General features: G+C 42.1%; 1 protein-coding gene across 2 annotated transcripts in view; it reads right to left on the reverse strand.

Annotated features, from left to right (window-relative positions):
- Positions 1 to 1,996: 1,996 nt before the first annotated feature.
- SYT16 (synaptotagmin 16) overlaps positions 1,997 to 22,363 on the reverse strand; it is a gene marked incomplete at its 5' end in the record, with an annotated part of 254,269 nt that continues 233,902 nt past the window's right edge. For both annotated transcript variants that reach the window (XM_080679475.1, XM_080679474.1), the window contains one exon: positions 1,997 to 3,141. In XM_080679475.1, the coding sequence (XP_080535601.1) occupies positions 2,828 to 3,141 (314 nt within the window). In that variant the 3' untranslated portion in view covers positions 1,997 to 2,827. The remainder of the gene's footprint in view (positions 3,142 to 22,363) is intronic.

Raw genomic sequence — 22,363 nt, forward strand, 5'->3', positions numbered from 1 at the left:
AACAATCTTATTTACAAAGCACCTCTTCAGGAAAAATCATGGCGAGAACAACTCATGCAACAAATGCTGGTGCTTCCTCGGTTGCGGTGTCCCTGTGAGATATTAATTATGAGCTAGACAAAATATGTAAGAGCAGCTTTTTGACTTCAGAACCAACTAATTATCTTTCCTAACTCCTTTGAAAAGCAAATGTAGATGTAAAAGCTCGAGTGAAAAACATGTTAAATACATCATGTCTAGACTGCCAAGAAAACCAGGGAGTTTAAGTACACAAAATCGGAAGATCTTAGTAAACCAGAATTTCAAATCAATGTAAAAAAAAAAAAAAAAAACCAACTAAAAAAACACACCCAGCCTCAGATTTTCATGTGTCTTGTCATTAGCATTTTATATGTGTACATCAGCTTTAGGGTGGATGCTGCTGCATATTAAAGGCATGCATACATCCCACACGGTGAGTTAGCACCAATATTGTAAAATTATAAGCATACAAAGTGCTTTTCAGGCATGTCTTCCCTTCAGATGTTGCACATTCCTGCAACTGTATGTCCTAGGCAGACCATTGGAAGGCAGATCACACACACAAAGATGCCTTCACCACACTAGCAGAAAACCTTACAAAGGGGTGGGTCCAGGCAGCAGACAAGGAAGTGGAGGTGATTGCTGGGCACCATGAGCTGACAGATACAGAGAAACATGGGGCAGGAAAATACGAGGGGGGGTAGAGGAGGAGGTCCAGGACTATCTGTACAATATATGCAGATTTTTTCAAATGTAAATTATAAAGTGAATGCTGCTTTTATGTGACTGTATAAAAGCAGGCATAACAAGGCTGCTCTACTTCCCTTTAAACACAAGCACATAAAGAGAGTAAGGGATGTGAAAAGCCAATTCTTCGTGCTGTTACTTAATCAATTGCACTCAGTTCTGCTCAATGACACAGCCACACTGCAAAGACCACTCAGCAGTTAATGGATATAATGTTGGAAAAGCACTTTGAGGTCTTCCAAAGGAAGATGGGGGTAAAAACCCAGAGGGGCACGATTTTATTACTTAGTAACTGAAAGGCATGCCATGTGAAACTCCCGTGACATGAAAAGAAATGGAGTCATTAATTTATTTTGCTTATTCTGATTGTTCTATATGAAAGCACTCTTTCCAATGTTGGAATAGGAAAGCATGGTAGGGTGATCCTCCGCCCTCGGCTGGTCTTGTCGGGATAACCATTCCAGGCTGTAAGGAATAAATATGTTCTTCAAGTGTTACAGCCCACGTTTACAATCTGTCCAAATGGAGAGCTGAGGAGGAGTTATGTGTTTTTAACTGTATACATCCATCACTAGCTATCGCTCTTCCCACAGACAGCAAAAAGTCAACAGCGAAACACAAAAGCTAAAAATAAGTGCCTGGGCAATTGCTTGGAAAAGCTGCACACGGGCGCAGCGTGACATGTACACACATCCCTTCCCTTTTTTCTATTACAGCCGATTTAAAGTAATTGAAATTAAGGGCTCAGAGCTAAGAAAAATGAAATAAACATGCACTGCACAGATATGTAAACGTCAGTTGGAAGTAAAATTTCATGCTCATAACCACACAACATCACTGTTCCAAACGGCACGTGCCCAGAGGCAGGCAGTGACTATTACAAGTTGCTGCAAATGCCATGAAATATGACAATTATAGGCACATCAAATGCTCCAAGAAAAATTTAGTGTCATTCCACACAAGCTGAAAATATTTCTCCACTCACCGGTATTTTAACACATTCATTTCTAAGGGTCCGTCGAATCGACACTATTAAAGACCGGTTGTTTACAATTTACTATGCTCTACTGATGGGAAATACTGCATAAGAAGTATAGTTCACATGCAGGTGTACATTCAAAATATATGACTGGATATGTCACTGCATATAGAAAAAAGTATAATGTAAAAGGAAAACACTAGATTCAGAAAAATCAATAAATCTATGACTTAACTAGGTAGTTTTTGGTTTTCTTCTCGTTCTGTAAGAATTTATTGGGTGAGAAAAAGAGCATAAAAACCTTGGAAGTTACAAGTTTGACATATATTCAAAGGAGACAAGTTGTCTTTCAACAGTCTTTTTTGAACTATTTTTTAGCTTCAAAATGATTTCGCTAACCAAACCTCATAGGAAATCACAATGTATTCAATAAAAAACATGTATTTAATTAATACAAATTTCTTTCATAAGTGCAAGTTTAGGACATTTATTTGTTAGGTAAATAAAATGAGGGGGGTTTCGATAAAGAGAAAAATGTGAAAGAGGAGACTATGGGTGACAGTTACATTCTTCTTTGAGTGTCTGACTCGTTTCTGTATTTTGGAGGTTTTTTTTGCACCATATTAAGACAATTCTGATTTATACGCGTAAGTGGTTACAAATAGTAACATTTAACAGCTCCCTTGCAATCTGAGGTTACTCTTCAAGCAAACAGAAAAGAGAGCAGGAGAAGCTTCATTCCACAGCCTGAACCACCTCAATAACCTATTAACACAAATTAACTCATCATCACTGCTTGCAAGTATGGTAACATTTCCCACATATAGTTGACTGTATATGTAGAATTTTTTTAAAAAATCACAATACTTAAATCCAATTCAAACCTTGAGAAAACCAAAGAACTCCACCCTCCACTGCATCCCCACCCCCACACACAGAATGTCCTAGTGGTTAGTGGAATCCAATCCCTATTTGGAAGCCTGTCTTTAAAGAGCCTGCCAGCACACACTGAGTTGGTGTTAGAGGTCAACAACTAGGCTCACCAAGGGGGGTGTGGCATAGAGACCCCTGTGGGCAAACCTAGGATTCGAGCAAGGTGTGCCACCTGCAGACCTGCTGGCCTTTGGTCTCCTTCATTTCCTCCCAATGGTCTTGTTCCTCCTCTCCACTACTGTTTTGGCCCAGAGCAATCCATCCAATCATCTCTTTACGCTTCATAGTGCGCCTGTTGTAAATGGAGGTCATCAAGGTGACGTCAGAGAGCTGAAAGAGAGCCACCTGGAAAACAAAGGTCTCCTTATAGACAGGATTGGGCTGACCACGCCGAATGGATGTCTTGCAGCGGGACATCTCTTGACCCACCGAATTGAGGAGAAAGAGCTTTCCATATGTATCTAAGGAAACAAAACAAGGGAAAGGAGAAAACATCAGCACTTTCAGTTTTGCTGGTCTGGTTGTAGTATTTACATGGGCAGCAAACTTTCCTTTTCACATACTGATCAGCATCCTTAGGCCTGGTACTTGCCGTGGGACTAACATATTTTACGTGAGCGATTAAGGAAAGGGATTATTACCTGGAAAGCATGGTGTTTCATGCAGCCCACTGTTGGGCACCTTGCCAATGTTCATTAGGAGCCCTACACATGCAGAAGTGTACTATATACACACACAGCCATACGTGCAATGGTGTTTACGGACATGCATGCCGTTTTTCATTCCCATTTCATTTATGTAACAAGATAAATGTGTAGATTTTGCTCTATACATGTGTTTTCCTTTCCATTGTCACAATATTGTTTTGTGCCTGAGTTAAAGAGTCCCTTCTTTTCTCACGGTGTACGTATTCTTTGGACCGTCTCATCTACTCAATGGCAACTACGAACTCTGACTTCAATGACAACTACTAAACCTGTCCCATATGTCTCTCCCGAGCTCAATATCCAACAGAATACTACATTTCTCTTCATGGTCATCCCACACACACCTCACACTCATCAGGTTCCCAACTCAAACACTCGCTGCTCCACTGTTCCTCATCTCTCATAACATTATCCCCTCAATGATCCAAATCAGTAATCAGGACTACATTTTTGGACAAGACTGGCTTCCTCACCCTGGTCCAACCAGTGAATCACCAAGTATTATTGATTCTAGCTCTTAAATAGTTCCCAATCCACCCACTTTTTTGCATCCCCAATGCCACTGAACTCTCAGTGTACACCATAAGCTCAGGTCATCAGCATCTCTCATCTGCATTCCTGCATGCTTGCTCACCGAACACCAGTCACTGGATAAGGCAATATTTGTAAAATGCCTATCTGGTCATGTCACTTTCACTAATAAGCAAAAACAAACTTGTCGATACTTCCCACTCATCTTAGGATAAAATTAAATTTCTTTGTATAGACTAAATACTTGGGTCATGTTTATCTTCCAGTCTTATTGCACACCACTGTTGCCTTTGCAAATTGTAATCTAACCATTCTGAACTACCTTCATCCCTCCAAACCCACCTGCTCTCTTTCCCTTTCACTTTTACACAAGTTATACATGTCCTGATATCCCAAGTGATACCCACCTTCACATGACTTCTATTCACTAGTTTGGTTTGGACATTACTTTATCCAAATTTCCTAACCACTCTCCCTCCCCACCAGGCCTAGTTCAGATAACCCGTCAGTGGGTCTCATCAAAATCAAGTTTTACAGACATAGATACAGAGAACAGACTGATGGTTGCCAGAGGGGAGGAGGGTTGGAGGAGAAGGTGAAAAGGTGGAGGGATTGAGAAGCACAGATTGGTAGTCACAAAGTAGGCAGGGGATGTAAATCACAGCATAGAAAACACAGTCAATAATATCGTAATAACCATGTATGCTGCCAGGTGGGTACTGGAAATACTGTGGGGAACACTTTGTAAAGCATATGATTGTCTAACCACTGTGCAATCCGCCTGAAACTAATAATACTGACTGTAAACTGTAATTGGAAAAAAAAAATGTTAATCCTGTTTTAGCTTCTCTCAGCACTTATCACCCAGTATTTCATTGCTTGTTTACTTGTCTGCAAGACTATCAGTTCCCCAATGGAAAAAAGAGGAATTGCCTTGTTTATCATTGTATCCAATGCCTGGCCCAGAGTCTAACATGTAGCACACATTCAATAAGTATTAAGTATTTTATAATGAATGTTCATGACTAGCCAGGATGCTCAACTTTCTTTGTTCTTTTGGTCTCAAGTTTTTCCAAACTTCCAAAATGCAACTTGTTTGATAATCCTTGCACTAGTATGCTGTAAAATGGTAACTAGCATCATATATTTAGTCATTTATAGAAAGGAAAGGAAATATCCAAATCACTGATATAGTCTACTACTTTTGCTAAAATTCTTGAAAGGATCATTACAAAGAACATCATTCCTAAAACAATTATATTTTTAGCCCTAGCCAGTTTGGCTCAGTGGATAGAGCGTCGGCCTGTGGACTGAAAGGTCCCGGGTTTGATTCCGGTCAAGGGCACATGCCCGGGTTGTGGGCTCAATCCCCAGTAAGGGGTGGGTGGGTGTGCAGGAGGCAGCCAATCAATGATTCTCTTTCTACATTGATGTTTCTATCTCTCTCTCCCTCTCTATTCCTCTCTGAAATAAATAAAAATATATATTTTTTAAAATTATATTTTTAGTAAAATCATTTATCAATTTCTTGGCTTTTTTCTTAACTACGACTTTTACCACTAACTTATGTATGCTCTATTTTTTAAAAAATCCCAAATGTTAAGGTGTTTCCCAAATTCTATTTTTCTGTACATTCTGTACAGATTGAAAGCTGATTTGTGTTTACTGCTCACTTTCCCACCTAAAACCAGTCAAACTTTTTACAAGCGTAAACCCAGGTCTCTGTAATCTACATAGAGGAGAGCATTGTAGGATGGGAAACAAATTACAACGTGCAGTGTTCTCTCTATATTGATTTTTTCCTCTCCTGGTTTGATGTGTTGTTTTGTGCACTTATCCACTGAGAAACACAAGGTGTGAAATTACACTTCAGGTGGGAAAACACTTCTCTGTCTCAGACTCGGGCTTTCCACTCTTCAAACTGCTTTACGGAAAAGCTATCAGAAAACCAACAATGGGGGAGTGCATTAGCATTGCTGCCTCTGTAGAGCTACATGATTCCTGAAGGAAAAGTTCAATCCAGTCACCCAACTGCACTGGGAATTCTGCTGCCAGGGTGGCAGTGGGAACTGGGTTAACCTTGCAAGCAAGAACCTGCTTATTTCACAAAGAGAGCAATTTCCAGCTTTATCCTGTCGCAAGATTGTTTTCTAGGTATGAGAAAGGCCACCTCCTACCAAACCTCCATCCCTGGAGCTGAATTGTAAGTGACAAGAAGGGGAAATAATAATTTCATAAACAATCCAGTCTGCGGACACCTGACCAAAGGAAGGAAATGGTGCTGATCATTCTGGCTCAAAGGGGAACCTTTATCAGCAGGAATGATGTGCTTGCTTTTCAACAGCCTGACTAGAGGATCAGGACATTCTGCTGTGTAGACGAGTGGGGAGCAGGGCCTGGGTCTTTTGGGGCTCAGTGACTTATTCTGATGGGCACCAGTCCAGATGGATAGAGAAAGGTCCATGGAAGTAAATATACAACTTAACTGAGCTCTTTTTTAATTCTTTGAAATTGATTATGCTTTTTACAAAACAACAACAAGCAGTATTTTATCTTCCGACAATGAGGTAGAAAGTCTCTCAGTATCTCCAGGAACTCAAAACGATGACCAAAACATGGAATGGGCCATGATCCCTGATAGTGCTGGATGCTATTCCACCAACTTGGCTCTCCAACTGCTTGACCCGCACTTGTGCCACGTGCGCCCGAAAAAGGGTAGCAGTGCAGTAAGTCCCCGCATCTCTGGTTTTGCTTCCCATGGTTTCAGTTACCCACGGTCAGCCTCGGTCAGAAAATGTTAAGTGAAAATTTCCAGAAATAAATGATTCATACATTTTAAATTGCACGCCATTCTTAGTATCTTGATGAAATCTCCTGTCATCCCTCTCAGTCCTACAGGAAAGCGGAATCATCCTTTTGTCCCCAATATCCAGGCTGTACACACTCCCCACTGTTAGTCACTTAGAAGCCACCTGGATTATCTGATCCACAGTTGTGATATCTCCGAGCTTGTGTTCAAGTAACCCTGGTTTTACTTAATAATGGCACATTCACATAGCTTTTATTATAGTATACTAGAGGCCCAGCGTGTGATTAAAATCGCACAAGGAGGCGCCCCGCCTCCCGCCGTGCGAGGAGACACCCCAGGGGTGTCTCGTGCAGCACCAGCCACCGCGGGAGTCAGGCTGGACCAGCACCGTGAGGGGCCGGGACCCATGCCTGACTCGCAGCGTCCCCTGGACCCCCGCCTGTGTCCACTCCAGGGCCACCCAAGCCACCGCGTCGACTCAGGCAGGCCCCCCTGCCTCTGGCTCCATCTCCGCTCTGGGCCTCACCTGCATGCGCAACATCCTCCTGTCTGGTCGTGACCTGTTATGGAGTTCTGGCCTAATTTGCATATTATATATGAGGTAATATGCAAATATATATATATGAGGTAATATGCAAATACTACCTCTAGTGTGTGTATATATACATATATATATATATATATACACACACACACACTAGAGGTAATATATATATATATATATATATATATATATATATATACACACTAGAGGCCCAGTGCATGAAATTTGTGCATGGGGGACAGGTTGTCCCTCAGCCCAGCCTGCACCCTCTCCAATCTGGAACCCCTCGAGGGATGTCTGACTGTCCCACTGGGATCGGGTCTAAACGGGCAGTCAGACATCCCTCTCACAATCCAGGACTGCTGGCTCCCACTGCTCGCCTGCTTGCCTTCCTGATTGCCCCTAACTGCTTCTGCCTGCCAGCCTGATCACCACCTAACCACTCCCCTGCCAGCCTGATTGATGCCTAACTGCTCCCCTGCCAACCTGTTTGCCCCTAACTGCCTTCCCCTACAGGCCTGGTCACCCCTAACGGCCCTCTCCTGCAGGCCTGGTCACCCCTAACTGCCCTCCCCTGCTGGCCTGGTACCCCCCAACTGATCTCCCCTGCAGGCCTGATTCCCCCCCAACTGCCCTTCCCTGCAGACCCAGTCATCCCCAACTTCCCTCCTCTGCCAGCCGGGTCACCCCTAACTGCCCTCCCCTGCAGGCTTGATCGCCCCCAACTGCCCTCCCTTGCAGGCCTGGTCCCTCCCAACTGCCCTCCCTTGCTGGCCATCTTGTGGTGGCCATCTTGTGTCCACAGGGGGGCAGGATCTTTGACCACATGGGGGGCAGCCACCTTGTGTGTTGGAGTGATGGTCAGTTTGCATATTACTTTTTTATTAGATAGGATAGAGGCCTGGTGCATGGTTGGGGGCCAGCTGGTTTGCCCTGAAGGGTGTCCCGGATCAGGGTGGGGGTTCCCTTGGGATGTGGGACAGCCTGGGCGAGGGGCCTGTGGTGGTTTGCAGGCTGGCCATGCCCCCTGGAGACCCAAGCAGAGGCCCTGGGATCTGGGATTTATTTAACTTCTACAACTGAAACTTTGTAGCCTGGAGTGGAGCCAAGCCTTCTGCTCGCTCTGTGGCGGTAGCCATTTCTGTTGGGATTTGTGTATCTTCTATAATTGAAACTTTGTAGCCTTAAGTGGAGGCCAGAGCAGGCCAGGGCTGCAGAAGCTTGGCTTCCTCCATCGCCATGGGCAACCCTAGCTTCCTGCTCTCTCCAGCTCTGTGGCTGCCGCCATTTCTGTTGGAATTTATTTATCTTCTATAATTGAAACTTTGTAGCCTGGAGTGGAGGCCTGGGCCAGCAAGGGCAGGCAGAAAGCTTGGCTTCCTCCATTGCCAGGGAAACCCAAGCCTCCCTCCTGCTCTCTGTGGCTGCAGCCATCTTGGTTGGGTTTATTTGCATATTCTCTCCTGATTGGCTGGTGGGCGTGGCTGGTGGGTGTAGCGGAGTGAGGAGTGATGGTTAATTTGCTACACCCACAAGCCACACTCACAAGCCACGCCCACAAGCCAATCAGGAGCGAATATGCAAATAAACCCAACCAAGATGGCTATGACCACAGAGAGCAAGAGGGAAGCTTGGGTTTCCCCGGCGATGGAGAAAGCCAAGCTTTCCGCCTGCCCTTGCCAGCCTAGGCCTCCGCTCAAGGCTACAAAGTTTCAATAATAGAAGATACATAAACCCAAACAGAAATGGCAGCAGCCAGGGAGCAAGCAGAGGGCTTGGCTCCACTCCAGGCTACAAAGTTTCAATTGTAGAAGATAAATAAACCCCAGATAACAGGGCCTCCACTTGGGTCACCAGGGGGCGTGGCCAGCCTGCAAACCACCACAGGCCCCTTGCCCAGGCTGTCCCACATCCCAAGGGAACCCCCACCCTGATCTGGGACACCCTTCAGGGCAAACCAGCTGGCCCCCACCTGTGCAGCAGGCCTCTATCCTATCTAATGAAAGATTAATATGCAGATTGACCATCACTCCAACACACAAGATGGTTGCCCCCATGTGGTCAAAGATCCTGCCCCCATGTGGACACAAGATGGCCACCACAAGATGGCCAGCAAGGGAGGGCAATTGTGGGCGATCAGGCCAGCAGGGGAGGGCAGTTGGGAGGGACCAGACCTGCAAGGGAGGGCAGTTGGGGGTGATCAAGCCTGCAGGGGAGGGAAGTTGGGGGCGACCAGGCCTGCAGGGAAAGGCAGTTGGGAGGGACCCAGGCCTGCAGGGGAGAGCAGTTGGGGGGGACCAGGCCTATAGGAGAGGGCAGTTAGGGGTGATCAAGCCTACAGGGGAGGGCAGTTGGGGGGGGACCAGGCCTGCAGGGGAGAGCAGTTAGGGGTGACCAGGCCTGCAGGGGAGGGCAGTTAGGGGAAAGCAGGCTGGCAGGGGAGCAGTTAGGCATCAATCAGGCTGGCAGGGGAGTGGTTAGGGGATGATCAGCCTGGCAAGCAGAAGTGGTTAGGGGCAATCAGGAAGGCAGGCAGGCGAGCAGTTGGGAGCCAGCAGTCCTGGATTGTGAGAGGGATTGTGAGAGGGATGTTCGACTCCCCGTTTAGGCCCGATCCCCGGGATTGGGCCTAAACGGGCAGTTGGACATCCCTCTAGGGGTCACAGATTGGAGAGGGTGCAGCCTGGGCTGAGGGACACCACCCCCCCATGCATGAATTTCGTGCACCAGGCCTCTAGTACGTATATATATATTATTCTAATTGTTCTACTTTATTACTAATTTGTTAAACTCTTACTATGCCTAATCATAGGCATGTGTGTATAGGAAAAACATAGGACATGTAGGTTCAGTATACTATCCATAGTTTCAGGCATCCACTGGGGAGCATGGAACATATCCCCTGCAGTAAGGGAGGGCTCTTGTACACACATCCTCAATGTATCACGGCACAAAGTACACCTCTTAGAACTCAGAAGTCATTTTTCCCAAGAATCAATGTGATACCACAGTGGCTACTTCTATAGCCCATACAAAAAGCTACCCCTTTGCAGCACGACAGTCTACCACTTATACTACAAACTCAGCCTCAGGATGGGGGCAGGGGAACCACAACTCTCTGGGCATGGGAAAGGAATTTCATCATTTAACCCCTCTTCCCCTTGAATTTATCAACAATGATCAAACATTTTAAACATGCGTAGGAGAGTGGAGGATAATAATACACATATCCAGATACCTACCCAGACTTGTGATATTTAGTATTTGTCCTATTTACTATTGATCTTCTTGCTTTTTGTTTGATTTTTATGAAATAAAATATTATGATTGAAGATAATCTTGAGTATCCCTCCTTGATCCTGTTCAACTTCTCACTTACAGGTAACTAATATCCTGAGTTTGGACTTCATCATTTGCATGTATGTTTTTATTTTAATTTTTAGTTATTGATTTTAGAGAGAGAGGAGGTGGAGAGAGGGAGGGAGGAAGGGAGAGGCAGAGGAAAACATTGATTCCACTTATTTATGCATTCATTGGTTGCTTTTTTTATGCGGCCTGATCTGGGATAGAACCCACAACCTTGGCATATCAGAATGACACTAACCAACTGAGCCACCTGGCAGCACCTCCATGTATGTCTTTAGATTTTCACCCTTTAAGTAGATGAATGTTGGATTTTCACAATATAAGTAAAGATATCCAAAATATATTTAACAGTATTTTGCACATTAAAAAATATTTAACATTTTAGCTTATGTCTTCCCAAAACTTGCTTTTTTCATTTGATATTAAATTTGTTATATTATCTATATTGATATATAAACCTGATTCATTTATTTTAATAAACTACAGTGTTTAATAAACTACAATGCACTTATACCTACTTTTAATGAATGGATATTTAATTGTTTATAATAACCAAGAATTGAAAATAGTTCAGGGAACATTTTTCTGTATTTTGCATTGTACCAATATTTGAGACCCTTTCTAGTATATACCCAGGAGTGAATTACTGGCTTTTATAAATTTTAGATACAGAATCATTGTTATGTTTCCTAATAGTATCTTTTCCCTACTTGCAGTTTATCCTTTTGCTCTGTTTATAGTACGCTTTTCAGCATAAATGTTTTAAATTTTATGGCATCAAATTTATCAATGTTGTCATTTTTAGTTGATGATTTTTAAACAAAATTAAGAAATTCTACCCAAATTCAATAGTCTCCTGTAATTTCTTCTATAAGTCTTAAAAATTTGTTTTTCACATTTGACCTTTTTTAGATATAACTGACTTATAACATTGTTAGTTTCAGGTGTAAAACATAATAATTTGACATATGTATATATAGTGAAACTAGAGGCCCGGTGCATGAATTCATGCACGGGTGGGGTCCCTCGGCCTAGCCAGCGATCAGGGCCAATCAGGGGACGTGATGGGGGACAGCCAGCCACAGGGAGGGACTGCAGAAGGTTGGCCGGCTGGGGAGAGGGACCGAAGGAGATTGGCCGGCCAGGGTGAGGGACCACGGGAGGTTGGCTGGCCAGCCCCCTGCCCCGATCGGGGCCAATAGGGGGAATTGTCAGGTGGGGGGAGGGACCACGGGAGGTTGGCTGACTGCAGGAGGTTGGCTGTGGGAGCACACTGACCACCAGGGGGTATTTTCCGCATTGAGTGTCTGCCCCTTGGTGGTCAGTGCGCATCATAGCAACTGGTCAACCAGTCGTTCGGTCATTCAGTCATTTGGTCACTTAGGCTTTTATATATATAGATAGACTAGAGGCCCGGTGCACAAAATGTGTGCACTTGGGGTGGTGTCCCTCAGCCCAGCCTGTGTCCTCTTGCAGTCTGAGAGCCCTCAGGGGATGTCTGACTGACGGCTTGGGCCTGGTCCCTGCAGGGAGCACGCCTAAGCCACCAGTCAGACATCCTTAGCACTGCCATGGAGGCGGGAGAGGCTCCTGCCACTGCCGCTGCGCTTACCAGCCATGAGTCCAGCTTCTGGCTGAGCAGCACTCCCCCTGTGGGAGTGCACTGACCATGAAAGGGCAGATCTTGCATTGAACATCTGCCCCCTGGTGGTCAGTGTGCATCATAGCAACTGGTCGTTCCACCATTTGGTCGATTTGCATATTAGTCTTTAATTATATAGGATGATTACCCATGGGTAAGTTTAGTTATCCATGATCACATATAGTTACAAATTCTTTTTCTTGTGATGAGAACTTTTAAGATCTACTCTCTTAGCAGCTTCCAAACATATAATACAGTATGTTAACTATAGTTACCATGCTGAATATTATATCCCCAGGACTTATTTATCTTATAGCTGAGAGTTTGTACCTTTTGACCATTTTATCCCTCACATCTCCCACCTCTGGAAACCACCAATCTGTTCTCTGTATCTACCTTTAAAAAAAAAAGATACCACATGTAAGTGAAATCATACCCTATTTGTTCTTCTCTGACTTACCACATTTAATTTTTAATCCACTGAAATTGATCTTTGTGTGTGGTGTGAATAGAGGTCTAATTATTTTTCCATATGGGAAGCATTATTCATTAAGCAGCACATTATCTCCCTGCTGGTTTGTAATATGTCTGTCAGATATCAAGTTTCTAAGTTTGAGTGTCTTTCCCTAAGTCTGATAATATTTATTATCATCATTTCATAATATGTCTTGATATCTGCTAAAAAGAATCCCTCTATCATCTTTTTAAAAACCAAGTTATTCTAAGATTTTGTTTGGTTTAACTGGCTCTTGCATATTTAGTTTCCTTTTGTGTGTTTTAGAAAGTTTTATAATTTTTCCATAATTTTCATACTCATTTTATTGTTATCATATATATATATATATATATATATATATATATATGTATATGTATAGCTTAGATATTTTGTTGCTGATGTAAATAGTGATGTTTAAAAACTCTACTTTCTAATTGTTCCTGATATATTAGAAAACAATTGATTTTGTATAAGAAACACCTTGGTTTAAATTTGTAGATTTTCTTGTATTTTTATGTAGATAACCAGATATTTTTTCTTATTCTATTGCATTGCCTTCAGCCTCGAGCCTAATGTTGAATAAGAGATGCTCGTGAGAGCCTTATTTTGTCCTGACTTTGAAGGGATTTCAGGATTAAGAATGATAGCGAGTGTGGCCCTGGTGGTGCTCAGTGGTTAGAGCATCAGCCCACACACTGAAGGGTTCCAGGTTTGATTCCTGGTCAAGAGCATGTACCTGGGTTGCAGGTTCAATCCCCAGACCCGGTCAGGGTGAGTGTGGGAGGCAACCAATTGCTCTTTATCTATCTATCTCTACCCTTCCCTCCCTCCTTTCCACTCTCTCTGAAAAGCAATGGAAAAAATATCCTTGGGTGAGGATTAACAAATTATACATATATATATATATATATATATATATATGTATATATATATATATATACACACACACACACACACACACACACACATACATACACACACACACACTAATAAAAGAGAAAGATGCAAATTGACCATATCTTCATGATGCCCACCAGCCAATCAGGAGTGAGTATGCAAATTAACCCAACAAAGATGACAGGTTAATTTGCATACACAGGCAGGCATTTCACACCGCCTCAGCCACTCCAGGCCTCTGGGCAGCATGGGAAGGTGGAAAGGAGGCTCCAGGCGGAGCGAAGGCAGAAAGGCGGCTCTGGGCCAGAGCAAAGGCTGTGCCAGCAGCCAGGGTAAGGAAGGCCCATTCTGCACAAATCTTTGTTCAGATTCTGTACAAATCTTTGTTCAGGGCGTCTAGTACAGTGGTCGGCAAACTCATCTGTCAACAGAGCCAAATATCAACAGTATAATGATTGAAATTTCTTTTGAGAGCCAGATTTTTTAAATTTAAACTTCTTCTAACGCCACTTCTTCAAAATAGACTCGACCAGGCCGTAGTATTTTGTGGAAGAGCCACACTCAAGGGGCCAAAGAGCCGCATGTGGCTCGCGAGCTGTGGTTTGCCAAATATATCCCCAATATATATATATACACACACAATATGAATAATTATAAAGGCAGTGTTTATTAAAATACAGTTCATTTTCAAAATTGAGCTATCAGCTGTTGAAGTGTGTATACATTGTTTGGGAGTACCCTATATTTTCTTAAAATGCCCACTATTGAGGATAAGCAAGTTCCCTTCTGTACCTTATATTAGTTGTTGATATGCAATACCATTTCCACCTTTCTAAGCTCTTTCCTGTACCAAAGGGGGGTAAAGCCATAAAAACTACATTTGCCTAAATCTCTGGCCTGTGAGACCCCAGCTAAACTACACTAATGAAAGCTACATTTATGAGACTGGAAAGGGGAGCCGTAACTGTAGACGCAGGTGCAGGCACGTGTGTGGCATTAGAAGCCTGCAAAGCAAGGGTTTGCCCACGTGTTCAAACATCCTTGTGAGAATCACTTCTTTTGTGTGCTCACAGCTCAGACCAGATAGGCTTCTTTCCTGTAATACCTGAACTTCTGGACTTCCTGAAGAGAGCCCTGCTGACATTTAAACCCTGTGATAAACAACTTCCAACTCAAAATACCTAGAGCATTTTCCTGACAAAATCAACTGTTGTAGTAATCAGTAATCTGAACTGGAATGTAACCAAAAAAAGGAGAGGGAAAAAAAAAGAATGGGCACTGGCCTAGAAGTTGGTGCCAGATGATGATGAAACTAATATCAGAGGCTAGAACAGCGGAGATCCATAATCCATGTTACATGATGATAAAAACTGCCATCTGCTAGAACGCGGAGGAAGAGCATATGCCTAATGAGCTTGCTGCTCCAGAAGACAGATTGAGAAACAGAATGTTAAAAGTGAGTATTCAGTGCGACTGGCTTCACTGGGAGGTGCAGGGAGGTGAGAGGTAAGCCTGGGAAAGAATTGACTAGTATGCAAGGGTAATGGAAAGGAAAAAGGGAGCATGCAGGAATTCAGACCCTTTTGTGGTTGGAAAGGCTGATGGCTCCTAGACCTCCAAATAGTAAGGGATGAACAATGGTTAGCCATTTAGGTCAAATACCACATTAAGATGTAGGCTTCTCACTTCCCAGATTAGAGTTGACTAGACCATGTGGCTGAGTTCTGACAGCCATGGGCAAACTATGGCCCGCGGGCCGGATCTGGCTGTTCTATCCGGTTCTCTTGCTCTCCCCTTCGCTCCTTTACTTTGAATTTATATTAGTTCACACAAACACTCCATCCATGCTTTTGTTCCGGCCCTCCGGTCCATTTTAAGAACCCATTGTGGCCCTCGAGTCAAAAAGTTTGCCCACCCCTGGAATAGCAGAATATGAGAAGAGATGCTGAGTCATGGCTATCTTCAACCACTCCCACCAAGCAAGAAGTCTCCCATGCTGCCTCCTCCCCTTTCATGGCAATGATGGAGCTCACATGTGAATGTCATACTATCTCCTGATTACAGAGTCTGCACTCATCACAGATTGGAGGAGAGTCACCTGACTCACTTTGGAAAGTGATGCAAGAGAGAAATCAACCTTTGCTGCATAAGCCACTGAGACTGTAGGATATATTTGTTGCTGCATCACAGCCGAGTCTACACTAATACACTTTTTATTATTCATCTGCTAAGAGTAATTATCTTCTCAATAATGGATACTGAACTTTATCAAAAGCTTCAATTGCACCTATTGAGAAAACCATAATGTTTTCTCATAAATCAGTTAATATGGTGAACTACACCAGCAGATTTTCCTAATGTTAAATTTTCCTTGCATTCCTGAGACAAGTCCAATGTGTTGGTTATTAGTTTGTTTGTTTTTTCTCTCTCATGAGGATGCTGAGTGGGCCCAACATAAACTGCAGTGTATGTGAGAGGTTGGGGAGAGAAGGGACAGGGAGATATTGAGAAGAAGAGAAATATTAATCTAATGTTATATCTATTTTTCACATAGCAGTCCCTTTACATTTGCTATGACCACTGATATATTTTGATTGGTGATAGATTTTTATTGTGTTGGTTTGTGCTTTCTATCTATTCTCAATTTTCTATGCTTTTAAATATCTTTTTCTGCTTTCTGTTGTATTAACTGAAGTTTTTTATTCTGATTTATTCCCTCTCTTGGTTTGAAAGTTGGATTAAGATTTTAACATGTACACTTCATTTAATGTCTCAAATTAATCAATATCTCTTGAACAACATTAGGGCCTTAGAATTCTTTGATTTCCCTCTCCTCTTCCCATACTTCATGTTATTTCTGCCTAGAATTTTATTTCCACTTCGTGGTTGTACTCCCAATATAGGTCATTTTTCCTACTGTTGCTGTTTTTTATTATGCAGTCTACACATGCTTATATTTATCTACATGTTTACCATTTTTTGTTCATTACTCTTCCTTACACATCACTTCTTCCATGTTCAATTTCCCTCTTCCCGAAATACATGAGTTAGTTGCTCTTTCAGTGATAAAACCTTTCAAACTTTGTGGGAAATATCTTATTTTTCCTTTACTTGAACAGAATTCTAAGTTAGAGAATGTTTTTCTCTCAGGACTAGAATGATATTCTCCCCATGTCCTCTGGCTCCTATCATTGCTGTGGAGAGGTCTGTCCTCCATCTTACTGTTATTCTTTTGCAGGTAACTGAGTTTTTATTGTTATTTTTTTTCCTTTTTATATTGTTATTTTTTCTTTTTTTAAACAGCGTTATTGAGATAGAATTCATATGCCATGGGAACTGTATTTTCTCTCCTGTTGCTTTTCAGATTTTCTAAGTTTGATATGGTGGTGAGAATTAAATGAGTTGATGTAAGTAAAGGAAGACCACTTATGTTCTCAATAAGTTAGTGCCACAGGGAAATTCTCCTATGAATTGGTCCTATCTGAGCACAAAGGGGCTATTATTAAATACTCATTTTATTTCACTGAAACCTGGACCGGAATTTTTAAAGAAGGTGGGTGCCCCACATCTTCATTTAGTCCTTGTCTCTGGGCACTTCAGTCATAGCGTGCACCCCCTGCCTCCCTCCTTCACACTAAACGGAGGCAGCCTGATTTGCCTTTTGTTTTTCTTTCCTCCAGTCTTCGCTATTGTGAGTGCCTAACAAGGTTAATATGCTGGGGCTGTAAGTATTATCATTTGGGAGGTAATTATCACACAGAGCCAATCCTGCACACGCTGAGAGGCTTGGGAACTTGTTAACTGGCAGGGCAGCTTCATGACAGTGTTTGACAAGGACCATTACTTGTGTGTATACACACATGTACACATTGGAGACAGAGGCATAGCAAAGAGGGAGCTGGAGAGAGAGAACCTGCAACAGAATAGCTGACATTTTTTTAACATAGCACTTGTATCAGTAACATTAGCTTGTTGACCTTATTTAATAGGGAAGAAAATGAAATTCGGGGAGGTTAAATCAAATGTCGAGGCCATGCAGTAATTGTGTGGCAGGCGCAGGAAAAGGACAGAACAGAGCTGCTAAACGGTTGGAGAACTGCCTTCCCATGAAGCCAAATTCATTAGATAATCAAATGTTTTTAATTCTCAATGGTGACTTTTTCAAAAGCATTTGCAAATGCGCGTCAGGATTTTAGATGTCTCCCAGACGCTATAAGCTGCTTTTCACCTGGACCACCCACCACCTACAGGGGTGGGGACTATCCCTTGCCATCAGATTCGTAGACTATCCTGCACCATCCTAACAGCAATCATGACAACAATATTTGGAATGCTGACCACATGTACTAAATGAGATGTTACCTTGAAAGGGCCTGGAATGATTCCTTGGCACATTGTTATGGGATGAAGGTTAAGATTAGTTCATGTTGCTACCTCATTTACATATTGATTCTGAATTGGATCTATGAGCTAGTTTCATTAATTTTCAAATAGCCTCTTTTATCTTCCCTAGCATACCTTTGATTTGAAAAAACAACAACACAGCAATTTATACTTTATAACATGAGCACTTTCACCAAAATGATAGTAGATAGATAGATGATAGATAGATAGATATTATATCTATATCTAAGTCTACATTATCTATCTATCATCTATCTATCTATCTATCTATCTATCTACCTACCTACCTACCTACCTATCTACATATCTGTCTACCTACCTACCAGATGAATAGAGAAAAGGTTAAACTTGGCAATGCAGATATGCCCAATCACATACTTTTCGTTGGGATGAATTTGGTTTATAGAGGTTCAGCTGCTTGGTACTCTGTCTATCCCATTCAAGGATGAGTCAGGGAAATAGGGTTCAACCTTGAGATGTCACCATAATAAAAAATAATAATAATAATACCCCTATCTATGGCTAAGGCTCTTGTTTTATTTTTACTCTCTTGACCCAGTTGAACTATTCCAGACCATTTTTTTCTGCCCAACATTTTATAACTAAAGTTGTACCTAGATTCTTTAATTGTGATGTTTTGCTCCATTGGCGCTATGGACTAAATGTATACATCCTCCCAAAATTCATATGTTAAAGCCCTAATCCTCAGTGAAGCCATTTGAAGGGCTGGTGGTATTTGGGGCCTTTCTAAAGTGATTAGGTCATGAGGGTGACACTCTCATGAATGGGATTAATGCCCTTATATGAAGAGACATGAGAGAGATGATTTTTTTCTTTCTCTTGCTGTGTGAGGACATGACAAGGAAGTGTCTGCCTACCAGGAACACTGGCATCTTGATCTTGGAGTCCCCAGCCTCCACAACCAGGAAAAATAAGTTTCTATAGTTTAAGCCACCCAGTCTATGGTATTTCTGCTATAGCAGTCTGAACTAAGACAGTTTTCTTTCTTATATATCTATCCATCTATCTAAACATCAATCCATCTTAGCTTTCGCCATCATTACTCTTCACCCTAAACATTTCGGCATGCATTTCATTAACTAGAGTTGAATATTTTATGGTTCTTTTCTATATTAAGTTAAAATTCACATACAGTGAAATGTACAAGTCCTAGTACCATTCAGTACGTTTTAAAATTAAATTTATTGGGGTGACATTGGTTAGTAGGATCATATAGGTTTCCAATGTACATTTCTATGATACATGTTCTATATATTGCATTGTGTGTCCAACACCCAAATAAGTTGTGACAAATGCAAACATCCATTTAACACAAACTTCTATTAAAATATAAAACATGTCCATCACCCCAGAATATTTCCTCCTGTTCCTGTCCAGTCCATCCTGCCACCAATACCAATCCTAAAGCAACCACTCTTGTACTTTCTAAATTCACTGTAGATGAGTTTTGCCTGTTTTAGAACTTCATATAAATGGAGTGTTTGGGGGATTCCTCCATGCTGTTCAATGCCTCAGTTAATTTCATTCCTTTGTATTGCTGAATAGTATTCCACAATACAAATATATCTAAATTTGTTGATTCATTCATGAGGACATGAAGACTTTTTGTAGTTTTTGACATTATGAATAAAGCTGCTAGGAACAATCTTGTGCAGATCTTTTTTTAAACTTATGGTTAAATGCCTGAGATGGAACTGCTGGGTTGTCAGTTCATTTGACTTGTATAAGAAACTGACAGGAATTTTCCCAAAGTGGTTGTTTCATTTTCCACTCCCACCAAGAATGTATTCTCCACACTTGGTGGAATTGGTCTTTTTAGTTTTAGCCATTCTGGGGGTGGCGGCGGGTGGAGACATACATCTCTAAGTATGCCTCCATCAGCTCCTGCTCATCAGAGTAAAACCTACCCCTCACTGAGCCTTCTCCCCAAGGATTTAACTCAAAAGTTTGGGGATGGGTCTTACATTTCTTCTAAGACCCTAACAGAGGAAAGGAACTTCATGTACTATTTGTCCAACTCTTCTATCTTGCTTAAGAAGGCAAGTTTAAAATATCAGAACAGTCATCTGACTGAATCAAGCTCTGAATTCAAAGTTATCTTCTGTTTCATGATATATTTTGAGACAAAAAATTCTCACATCTAAATCCCAGCCTTTGTTTCCAGAAAGATTTAGAATCCTCAATAATCTAGACAAGGAAAGCTCCCAAAGCAACTCTCCCTTCAGATTCCCTAAGAATGATTCTTCACATTATCATAGCCACACTGTAAGACAGGTTTGATGTCCCCTCTTTACAGACTAGATAACTGAACCAATGCCAAGAGTCCCAAGCACAAGATTTGTGACCCTTCCACATACATGTGTCTCTCCCCTGGCAGGCACCTCCTTCATGGTAGACTCTTTCATGGGGCTTTTTGGTCCCACATCCTGCCCTCCCATCACCTCCACCTTGGAGGCCAGTGCACTCACCAAGGTCTCTCCACCACCCCCGCTCCCAGGCCCACTCATTTCCCCACTTGCATCCTCTCTCCTCCTGTTCCTTCCAACTCTGCTCAATTACCTCATAAAACTCATGTTCCCTCATCCTTTCTCTCCCTTGTCCTCTTCCATATGGGAACTAAAAATGTATTCTAAGCTTGCCTGACGACTGCCAATGTAGCGCTAGGGGTGTAATGAAGTGAGACATAATGAAGAACCAATGCCGTCAACAACTAAAGCCCTTGAAAGTGCCAAGAGGTCCCTTTCACAAAGGAACCTTCTACTTTCTCAAGCCCTCCTAATTATGCTGCATTTTCCTTAAGGACCAGCATTCTACATAAACAAAAACTTGTGTCTTCCCTTTTGGGTTTCTCCTTTAATTACTAGCATCGCAGCAACATTGTCTTCTATTACTTTGGTTGCAAAGACACAGCATGTCAATTACATTTTAAGTTAAATTGCAACGCTATGTCTAAGAAAAATCATGTTGTAAATGCCAAACTGACTTAAACTTCTGGAATCAAATCAATTTCTAAATTAGAACTTGCATTTTTTCCCCTATTTTGTTGTAAACATTTGTTGTAAGAATTTCCCTTTGGCGTATTTTCTTTCATATAGAAATGTATGAAAATATAATAATAGCATCCTCAACATCACAGCTTTATATGCAATAGCCCTAGCTAGAAAGTATGACCTCATTTTACAAATGAGGAAACTGAGATTCAGAAAACTTTAGCAACTCACAACTAGTAAGTGGCAGAGCCTGAATTTACATATTAGTTTGTTGGCCTCCAGCTGATGTTTTCATAACCAAAATACTGTCCTCTCCCATCCCCTATATTTCCTGGTACCACCCAGTATACAAAATAAAGTTTCCCAGCATCCACTGGAAAGAGCCATCACTGTGTGATCCACCTCCCCCTAATTCTCTGCAGCGCCACCAAGTTCTTCCCCCAAAATTGTTCAGATCTCACCAAACCCCAGAAGAACAGAAAAAGAGACCAGCAAAAGCTCTGAAGATAAAGCATTAAATTCAGATCTCTCATCAACCCAAAGCTATTTTAAAAAGCAAAGCTGTATCTAACAAAGTGTACCTATGCAAACAGTACCTAATATATATTTTAAATAGCTCTCACATGGTTCTGAGTGTTTATGCAGCTGTCTATTCTGTTATCCAGAGTGTGGGTCTTTCCTTACGAACTTGCTCTAATAGCTTTAATACAGATTGGCTAACAAAATACCATTAAATGAAGATTTCATGGGATGCAGCACAGTTAAAGGCTAAAAAGAATAAGAGTCGCCCCCCCGCCCCCGCCCCAAATAAAGAGTAAGAGCCCAGATTTGGTTGGTAGAACCAACCTTCTTCTACCAGCTATGCTGGCTCTTCAACGATGCTGACATGAGGCCGGAGTTTATTGCCTGACACAGCCTATCACATAGTTATTGATTTCATTCTCATATCAGGAAGACTTTGTTGCTGATGGTGACAGGTCCACTTGCCCTCCACTCAAACCCCTTCTAATTTACCTTCCTACACTTGAAAGGCTGGAAATTCAACAACATTTTTCAGACTCTCTTGCAGCTAGCATTCTGGATACAAATTCGGATCCTTTGAGTAGATGAACTTACATGAGATCCACAAGGCAGAACAGAGGCAAAAATCATGTTCCTGCCCCCCTTTAAGCTGTTTTTTTGCTGACAAACAAGATCATTAAAGGTAAACTCATTTTTAGCAGCATCATTCCAGTGCTCAATCTCTAACTTCTTGGACTTTGAAAGGTAGTTGGCA

Source organism: Plecotus auritus, assembly GCF_963455305.1.
Source record: "Plecotus auritus genome assembly, chromosome: 1".
NCBI classification, from domain to species: domain Eukaryota; kingdom Metazoa; phylum Chordata; class Mammalia; order Chiroptera; family Vespertilionidae; genus Plecotus; species Plecotus auritus.